The sequence below is a fragment of the Nasonia vitripennis genome, assembly GCF_009193385.2.
Source record: "Nasonia vitripennis strain AsymCx chromosome 5 unlocalized genomic scaffold, Nvit_psr_1.1 chr5_random0005, whole genome shotgun sequence".
Taxonomy (NCBI): Eukaryota; Metazoa; Arthropoda; class Insecta; order Hymenoptera; family Pteromalidae; genus Nasonia; species Nasonia vitripennis.
The window spans coordinates 961157-971768 of record NW_022279656.1 but is presented as its reverse complement, the minus strand read 5'-3'; the positions used below and the strand labels follow the sequence as shown (position 1 = coordinate 971768).

Genomic DNA, 10612 nt, shown 5'->3' with positions numbered 1-10612 from the left:
GTACTATAATATACATGCACAATTAAGTGCACAGATAGTATATAAAATTTGCATGTCACATATTTTTTTTGCAATTAATAATATTGCAGCACTCACTGATATACATGCAGAACCATAATTTTTTTTGTGTATAAATATGTGGCACATAATGCATGTGTAATTTATATCATAATAAATATCAAATTTGTTATATCGGCCAAAGCAAAGATATAAAATATAGGTGTATATACTTGTCGAGTCGTAATCTCTATATACTTTTACCGACGTTGTAATACTTGTAATATGTATGCCTATATCTATAATTTTATTGCATATGCCGACGGCAGACTGCAGGCTTATACCTATAGGTATAATATACATATACGTAGGATATAGTACACATACATGCATATTCAAAATGGCCGATTGCTCTAATGATATGTGCACAGACGTGTTCGCGACAGTTCGAGATTTTTAAAAAATACGTTGAAACTCTGCAAAAATAAGACTAACAATAAGTGCTGTAGAGTATAGTGTTTAACAAAATCGTTGACTTCTTTGCGGCAAAGGTGTGGATGACCGCGATATTTGCGAATTTACACAATGGCGAGTGACGCGAGCGCGGACCTCACTTATTATGCTTACGTCAGATTTGTTGAAAAAACACGACTGAAGGATCAAACTTTTATTGTTGATCAGTCACAAATAGTGCAAAAATTTGATGCAAATTTGAATTTTAAACGTACAGGAAAATACCACATCAAACACAGTGATGGAATAATCTATAAAGCTCAGATTATTTTCTTAGAAAGTAAGTGTATATATATATACACACACACACACACACACATATATATGTGTATATATTTGTAATTTTATTCATTGCAAAAAAACATTAATATGCATTAACGATTTTCTACCGTAAACTTTTGACTTTTCTCTGTGAATACGAGGGTGAATATGTTTTTAAAAATAATTGGAACAATTTAATATGATTTTCAATAGGTACAAAGGATGCTCTAGAAGCAAAGATCGCAAAAAAAAGAGCTTCAATAATCCCTGATGAACAATTGCGTACAGAATCGGAAAATGAGACGAAAATGGTGAAGACAACAAGTTGTTTGCCAAGTAATGCTGAAAAGGTATAATATTTTTACTATAATAGTTTATTTTTAAATATTTTATTAAGGGGAGTCGGAGCCATACTAATTTTTACCAAACTTACTCAAAATTTTATTACTCTATATTTAATAATGATAAAAGAAACCAATGTTAAAAGCCAATTTACATTTGAAAACAGTATATTTTATAAAAAATTTCATTTTAAAAAGTTTTATTCGAAAGTAGTTGATGTCTTAAATATTTCAAAGTTATTTTTAACGGTAGCTGCGTACCATTACAAACGTAATCAATAATTATTTTAATTATTATAGCAGAAGAAATTGGAGAAGTACTTGAGTTTGGTTGACACTAAACTGGACGATAACTCTTATCCTGATAATGTCTTAAAGACTACAGAAAAAGTATCAAAAGAAAATTATCAAGCGAGTTTAACAGAAGATGAAAAAGATAAATTTTCTGAAACAAAAGTGGTCGAAGCAGCTAATTTTGAAGAGGATGAAACAGAAGTCGAGGAAAACAAATCAGCTGACACAGAAGTAAAAGACGTAGTAGCTCGTAGTGTACAGGATGAAAAAAATGTTGACAAAAAACAAACATCTTGCAGTAAATTAGACCATGATGCGAATGAGAAAGTACCTGAAAGTCAGAAGGAAAATGAAGCACGATTAAAGAAAAAGCCAAAAACGTCCAAAGTAAAGGTTAGTATAATCCCATCTACAATGTTATGCTTATACACTCACACGCACATGAATGCAGTAATAATCAGCAGTAAATGTAACACTATTTTTAATTAAATTACCTATATTCCAGATTATTAGTAAATACCGTCACGCTAGGAATTAGAAAGTCAGAGTAAAGAACTGGAAAAGAAAAGCAAGCAGATTTTGGGGTTGGAGCAGAAAATAAAAAAATTGCGAATAGAAAACCAAGATTTATTAAAAAATAATGCTCAGTTACTTGAAAAAAATAGATCACTAAAGAAGGAAGTAACGAAGTACGTAAGTTTAAATACAGATTTGCAGAAACAAGTAGTAGAGAAGATGAAAGAATTTCATGGTATGTTATAAATATTTATATTATATTTTAACTGAATTTGAAAATATTTTTACAAATTTTTTACTAGTATTATTATGATACAAACAAATCTATGATTAAAAATTCAATAAAAAAACATTTTAAAGGGATGTCAGAGCCAATTGTAACCTCAACTTGAAATCGTAGTTTATATTGCTTAGAATATTTGTTAATTTAATTAGAGAAAATTTGTATTATGTCCAATAATGTATACGAAAGTGACGGTCATTTTACTGACATCACCATCGTCGCCTTGTTAAAACTAGTCAATATAGGGATCAATTAAATTCTCAACGAATTCTATGCTAATTCTGAATCATTTTTCGGATAAGGGCTCTATTAAAATGGATTAGAATCGATAATAGTCTATAGATTTTAATACGAAAAACAACAATTGAAGTCGATGGTTAACACCAACACTTAGTTTTTATTAACTTTACTGTAAGTTTTTTGTATAGAATCTTATCAATTCCTATCGATTCCTATCGATTCTATACATTTTAATCGAGTTCTAATGCAAAAAAATGGGATTCAGAATTTAACGATTTTAATCGATCTCTATATTGAATACTTTTAACAAAGTATCACTTCGCTTTGTACGTTTCGTTATTTGTTAAAATTCTGCATAATTATACAAAAATAAGACTTAGCTAATATAGCTTATTAAAATAGCGACCACTGCATTTAGACGCTATAAGCAAGTGTATCTATTATTATTTTATGATCAAAACAATTTTTAGGGTAGGTAACAGTTAAACCAATTAGCATGGCTTCGACCTCCCTTTAAATCGTATAAGAAACTGTCGATTTTAAAACAAAATCACAATTTAAAAAAAAATCGTTATAAAACAAATCACACACCTGCTGCCACGCGTATCCGTGATAAAAGCAGTTCTATCTTGTACCGTGAAGTTAGCGCACGAGCGTAACGAGTGTGATAAATACGGTACAAAAAAGGACTATACGTAGGTCATGGATAGGCGTGACTTGATTGCGGGCTTAGGTCACACTGTGCTATAAATAGGTATTTGTTTGCTCTATAATTCATTGTTTTATACTCCGTGTGTGAAACACGGTTTCGCGCACGCTACGTCGCAAAAGTCTTTGCTAAATCGAGCTTTGCACACGTCGTGTCACAAAATACGGTTCGATAAGTACATATGCAAGAATTACATTTTAGCCTTGTATGACCTTTTTGCACGCGCTCCACTCGGTGCGCTAATGGTCACACAAGGCTACATTCATATCCTGGTACTAGTATCGAAATGTACTATTGTCCGATGATAATAATTTTAACCCAAAATTAAGGTTCCAATAATTGAAAATTATGCATGCGCAATATAATTTTAGGATGCCGTTTCAAATTGCAAAATTCCTGGAGGACATTGCAGTATCAACGACAATAATGTGACCAAGTTTGTTATCAAAATTCTATTTTTTCATAATTTTTCCTTGCAGATTAGGGTGCTGTTTTAATTTATTTGTCATGCTACAATAAGTGTCACTTTTCGTGTGTAATTTTATCGACTCCTATCGATTCTATCGATTTTAATCGGTTTCTATGAACTATTTTGAATAATTTGTTTGCAATGATCATTTTTGTAATCGATAATAATTGACTCTAATCTTTCGAATAGTTCTGTTCCAATGCATGCAATGGACATAAAATTAAACATGGTTTAACTAATTTTTGTGCAATCATTATATCGTTATCGTGTAAAATGAACTTAAATGTAACTACTTTTCAAGACAGCATTCAACAGGATATTAGGTAATTGATTGAAGCAGTTCCAAAAAGAGTACTTTTTATGAATATCTTTCTGTTGATTTATGTTGATTATCTTAATGATCATTGAATCTAACACATTTTTTAATTTCCTTTTTCGAATTTCTAAAACTTTTGTAAATAGCCGAAGAACTATGCTTGGCTTATTTTTACTTAAAAAACGTTCTGGGGAATAATTATTAAACATCATTTTATATACTACATATACACATATATGTTTTATAAATATGTATGCATACATACTTTTCATATTCATACTCGATGTAAGAAATTGCATAATGAACAGCTGGGGTTAATTGATTTTTATTTCGAGTGATTGCATATTTGATATTGGATTGCATGCATCCCATAAAAAAATTAATCATTTTTAATTCACATGCATGTGTTTTTCTGATTTATAGACTAATAGTATATTATGCCACGAGGGAGGTAAAGAACTGGTGAGTCCATAGCAAGTGTGAATTGTCACCCTAGCCGAAGGCGATGGTGGCAAACACTTGCTATGGGCTCACCATTTTACCTCCCGAGGGCAATATGCTATTTTTTGCAACACCTTGGGTAAAAGTACCACATTCGATTTTCGCCGCCGGGAGAGAATGTGGCACTTTTACCCAAGGTGTTGCAAAAAGTATATTTGCTGTACAGATTATTTATTCTATATAATTTCTGTATTTCTTAAACCAAGAATCGGGTCTAATAGCACGAAGGGAGGGACAAAATTGGCAGGTGGATAGTACGTGTTAAATTTACACTGGAGCTAAAAGCGAGAGTGGCAAACACATGTTATAGGCTCGCCATTTTCCCTTCTATAGACGGTATACAATTTTTTTGTAACAACAGGCATTGCAAAAAATAGCCGTTTTCTGACCGGTGGATTATAAAACCCTGATAGCAGTTGAAGATCGAAACCTTTAAAAATTATTGTTAGCGATTGAAATAAATTAAAAGCGAATAAAACTAAGCATAATTATCTATTGAAATGGATTAATTGATCGATTTTAATCGGCTTTTGCGATGTTTTAATTGTTTTAATTATTTTCATTGGTTATGATCTCTAACGACTAGCAGGAAAACTCAACAGAAGAGAAAAGTCTCACTTTTTTAAAATCGCATAAAATTGAAAAAAAAATACGCTTCATTAACGTAAAATTGAAAGTTAATGTTTTATATTGTACGGGTTTTGGGTTGATTCTGCCTTTTATAGTATTAAATGATATGCCTTCTCGCAAAATGCTTTCTGTTAGTCCACATTAATGGAAAAATATAATATGGAAAAATACCCTAAAATCCATGAAATAACCAAAAACAGTGAGCATCACGGGTGAAAGAACTTGTTTGCCCTCGTGGTTGTTTTACTGCCCGTTTTTCACATAGTTGTATTATTCTCCACTGAACCATAATAAAGCCATGTAATTCCTTAGCCTGTTTCCTTAACAAGCAACGTAAAGAGTGACCGTGCTTTGTTTCCAATATTTGTCATTATTCCTTCAAATCACATTATATTTTCGATAGTTGTAGGCTTCTCTATGAAATACGGAGTTAATTTTTAATACTTTTACAGTTATTCAATTGCAAGTTGGAAATTCTGGAATCGACATCGATCCCAAAAAGAATTTTGTCTCTATTGGACGATATCGCGATTCTGACAAAACGGTAAAAACCTTATTTGATATTAAAAATACAATTATAAAAAATTGGACCTAATTTACATTGAAAAAATGAAAATCCCTTTTATTTTTAGTATCACATAAGTCGAGATACATGGATAATGGCGTTTATGATGAAATAATGGCGCCACATAATGGCCCGGGAAAATGTGTTAGCTTAATCTTGAAAGCAATGATTGGGACCAAAACACTATCCAAATGTACACGCACTGGTCGAGTGAGCAACAGAAAAATAAACAAGCTAAACGATTCAGATGTTGATGAAACTGAAAATGATGAGAAATCAAATAATAAACCAGAAAAGTTAGATGAGACTAAATTAAACACGTGTTTTGGTAAATATAATATATTATTATATTAAAATTACATTAATATTGTTCTACAAAAGAAGTAATCATATCCCTGTTAAAAATAGTTTATAGAAATCGATTAAATTTTCAATCTAATTGAAAGCTATAGCTAAATTCTACTTTTTGTATTAAAACTCGATTAAAATTAATAGAATCAAATGAGTTAATAAAATTCTATACAAAAAATGACCATTAAAGTTAATAAAGGTCAATGAATTCAATTGTTCTTTTTCGTATTGAATTTTATCGACTCTTATCGATTCTATTAATTTTGATGGAGACCTAAACAAAAAACGGAATCAATTTGTAGTTTAGAATTTAATAAATAATTTAATAGTTCCCCATTGACTATTTTAAGCAAATATTCATTCTTAGATTGGTCATTGTAAACGATCCGATTCTGACTCTATAATTAGTTATATGTTTTTTTAATCTTCAAAAATTGGTAATAAAATACAACCAAAAACCGAGCAAAGCGTATTGGCGAAATTCACTAAATATAATACTATTTTTCAATAAACATCGAAATTTGACGTTTTTATTTGCAGACCTCTACGTCCATTGGTTAAAAAATCATCACAATAAGGTGAACCCTGTCGTCAACATTATGGACGAGATGACTAACTTTAACACCTATTTATCATCAAGTGAAGAAGACGTTGTAACTTCGAAAAAAATTAAAATTGCTACTAATGTGCATGGTGAGCCAGGGAAGAAAGCAGAGAGAAAGAAGCTTATAAAGAAGAAAGAGAAACCCGAGTTGGGAAAAAAGAAAGAAATACAAAAGAAGAAAAAGGAAGCTACTGAAGAAAGTGAAGAAGTAGAAGAAAAAAGTGAGGTATTCGAAAAATCAGAACAAGTCGCAGAAAAAAAAAGGGTGAAGAAACGAAAGGTAACGACCATAAAGCTAGTAGCTTAAACGTAAATGAAATCTTCTTTATCGATTCGACAGCTGCATTGTCCGACATGTCTTCGTTATCTGCAGACTATGTATCAGACGATTCTTTGGCAGATACTAAGAATCCGTTAGAAGAACTTTAATTATTTCTATTCAGCTTTTAGATTGTTGATATTAAAATGATACATGGATCGTTAATCGTAAAAAAAATTAAATTTAATTTATTATTATATTTACATTCAATATTTTACAAAATATTTGGAACTTAATGGCAATTCAGGCGCGTTGTATCCATCCTTTTAATTTCGTTACGTCGCTAATCATTATTTTATAGAAGTATATACTTTATGACATATATTTATATGTATTACTTATTAAGATAAATATTATTTAACAAAACTAGGACAAGCCAGCGCGCTGTGCGCGCTTAACTGCTAGATCTGTCATTAATGGTGTCTATAAAGTACTTGTACTACTTTAATAAATTTCTTTCCATTTTTATACGTAAAACTTTTTTTAATTCATATTCTTTCCAAAAAACGTAAGTATTGTTCATAATTATAGCGCAGATTACAACGCACTTTAGTTTTAGATGTTAAAAAATAGTAGCATTTATATAGAACGTAAAAGAACTTTACTTATTCACGATAGGAAAGGACCTGCTAAAAATACTTAATAAGGATCGATTAAATATTCAATCGAATTTAAAGCTAAATCTTTATCCCATTTTTTTATTAGATCTCAGTTAAAATCAATGGGATTGTAGGAGTCGATAAATTTCAATACGGAAAACAACAATTAAAATCGATGGTTAATATGATCAATTGGCCTTTATTGACTTGAATAGTCATTTTTCGTATAGAATTCTATTGATTCATATCGATTCTATTGAATTTAATGAAGGTCTAATGCAGAAAGTGGTGTTAAGATACAGCTTCAAATTCAATTGAAAATTTAATTGATCTCTATCAACCATTTTTAACAGGACAAATTTCAATAAATCGATTCAAATTCATAGACATTTAAAAATGTCAGTAGAAGTCGATAGAAATCGATAAGATTTCTTATCTACTTAAAAAAAAACTTGTAATACCAATAATAGTATTGAACTTGATAAATATAATAAATAAAATCGATATAGATCAGTACAATTTTATATGAAAAATTCAAATAGAAATCGATAAAACATTAAGAAAGTTAATTTAATCGCTTTTAATAGAAATTTTATTGATTATTACTAATAATTTTTTACTAGGGGGTATGAAAGAATTACAATTGAATAGAAATCAATTAGAATTCACCATTAAAGTCGATAAGATTTCAATTGACTTGAATAGTGAATCTTAATTCCATTTTTCGCATTAGAACTTGATAAATCGTGATAAAATACGATAAAAATCGATATAAGTCGATACAACTCAATATGGAAAATTGCAATTGAAATCGATATACCATAATCTACTTGAAATTCTATCAATTTCAATTAAATTTTTTCATATTAAGTTTTATTGATTTATATAGATTTTTATCGTATTTTATCACGTTTTATCAAGTTCTAATGCAATAAGTGGAATTGAGATTCACTATTCAAGTAGATAAGTGATAAATAATCTAATCGACTTCTGTCGACCCTTTCCAACAGGGTTCAAAGTCTGTTGATTTTATTTGTCATTATCTGTATTGAACCCAATCAAATTATAACTATTTTCCCTGCTAAAAATCATCGATTGAAAATAATTCAAATCAATTAAAATTGAATCGATTTCAAGCTAGATCTTGTTACAAATTTTCACAATTAAAATCGATTGGAATCGATTAAGGACGATTAGAGGTTCAAATTTTACCAAATTTGTTTGATCGTTTTTTATCGATTTCAATTCGATAACAATCGAATTTAATTGTGAGAAATGGTGACAAGAAATAATTTAAAATAAATTTTAGCGGGGTCGTCACTTTATTCGTTGCTAATGGTAATTAATGCAATTAAAATACACATTAGAGACGATTAATTAGGAATTCTTATCAACTCCTATCGCGTTTTTCCGATGGAGATATATATTGCGATTCAATTCGATTCAAATAAGCATTGAATCGAATTTGAATCTATATCTTAATCCTTATTTTAGCTATTCAAATGGATTTTCTATGGTAAGTTTATAAAGATCGATTAAAAAAAATACAAATTAATTAATGGAATATATACAATTCGATTAAGTGAATTCTAATACTTATGTATTTTAATCCAATTTAATTGATAATATTTTATCGTTTTTAATCGATTTCAATGCCATTAATATTACGCACGCAGCAACCTGTAAATAATAACTTTCAAATGTAAAACGTGGGATTAAGATATAGACTCAAAATCGATTCAATTTTTGTCTATCGATTTCAATCGCATATTTTTAGCAGGGTCGCTTGGTTGTCACTATTTTTGTGATGAGTGCTCACCGTCCAAGATTTAACTAAGCCAATCAGGCAGCTGCTAGGAGGGCAAATGCTTCTATTCCTACTCTACTGTCCAAGCGTAAAATCGCCCGCTATCAGTACTGGTTTTCTTTCAACAGTATCTTGTACTAACCTGTCCAACAGTTGTCTGAATAGTTCCGTTGGTGCGTTGGGAAAAGCATAGCAGCTGTAAATGTGTAGGCCTGCGACCTTAGCGCGTACGAATACTTTATTACGTCTTGTCATTTTTTCCTGAAAAGCAGCGTCTCTGCATGCCCATATCGCCGCTTTACGAGTACTGTCCATATCCCACTATGGTTCGTCCAGGTCTCTGCTCAGAGATAAAAAACGTTAGGCTACTAAAAACTGTAATAGAACCTATTTGACGACTCAGGTAAAGAAAATCCTGCGCGGTAAACGTTTATCGAATGCGCAGAAGGGCCCAAACTCTTTTAACTCCGCCTACCGCCACTGCCGCACTTACCCCCACTCTTCTCGATTAGCAATTTTGAGCTGTGTGAGTCTATTCTCGCACGTTTTCTTACTCAAGTAGATTCTACTGAAGTTGCTTTAGTATATTCAACGTTTTTTTTTCTCTTTTTAGGCCCTGTGCAGTTGCGCAGTGGTTTATATTTAACTACACTATTTCCATTTTCTTTGTCTGTCAGTGGCTTCTACTGCAGCTCGGTAAACTGGGCATGCGTAGCTACTAGCTGCGTAGTTACTTTTCCGACCTGTGCTTCCTTTGCAGAGTACACAGTTGGGTTGGTTTTTACACTCCTTTGCTTTGTGCTTATCTTTTTCACAGTTAAAGCAAAGCGTACTTCTATCTTCAGCTACTGTACAGTTTCTGCCGATATGGCCAAACCCTAAGCGTTTACAACACCCGGATTCTACAGTTGACTTATCTTATTCTGACATTATGTAGCTTAGTGATTTTAGCCGCTATCTGAGCCGGTACCCGTATCACTGCAATCAGCGTGTCACCATACGACTTTTGAAGAGATCTTATAGTAAAGTCTTCTATGAAGTTCTCTTCGTCAATTTTTAGTGCTTCTAGTACCTCCTCTTTTGAGGTAAGCATTTCCAGATCTCTTACTTTAATGGTCTTTCCTTGCTGTAGTGCTTTTATTGTGGCGCCTTCCACTAGTACTGCTTTAACTGCTTCTTAAAAGTCCGAGGTTTGGACTTCTCTCGTGCGTTTGACCTCTACAAGATCTCCTGTCATTATTCTACATATTTTATTTACGCTATCTTTTAGCTTGTTAAGTAAAGGAACCGCTTTCAT

At 31.3% G+C, this 10612-nt stretch overlaps 1 protein-coding gene across 1 annotated transcript; it reads left to right on the top strand.

Annotated features, from left to right (window-relative positions):
• The first annotated feature begins 355 nt into the window (after positions 1 to 355).
• Positions 356 to 7348, top strand: LOC103316035. Its single transcript, XM_016987664.2, has 8 exons — positions 356 to 790; positions 985 to 1121; positions 1413 to 1799; positions 1912 to 2157; positions 3526 to 3590; positions 5523 to 5614; positions 5703 to 5963; positions 6527 to 7348. The coding sequence occupies exons 1-4, from the start codon at positions 583 to 585 to the stop codon at positions 1942 to 1944; spliced, it is 765 nt and encodes a 254-aa protein (XP_016843153.2). The 5' UTR covers positions 356 to 582; the 3' UTR covers positions 1945 to 2157; positions 3526 to 3590; positions 5523 to 5614; positions 5703 to 5963; positions 6527 to 7348.
• Positions 7349 to 10612: the final 3264 nt, after the last annotated feature.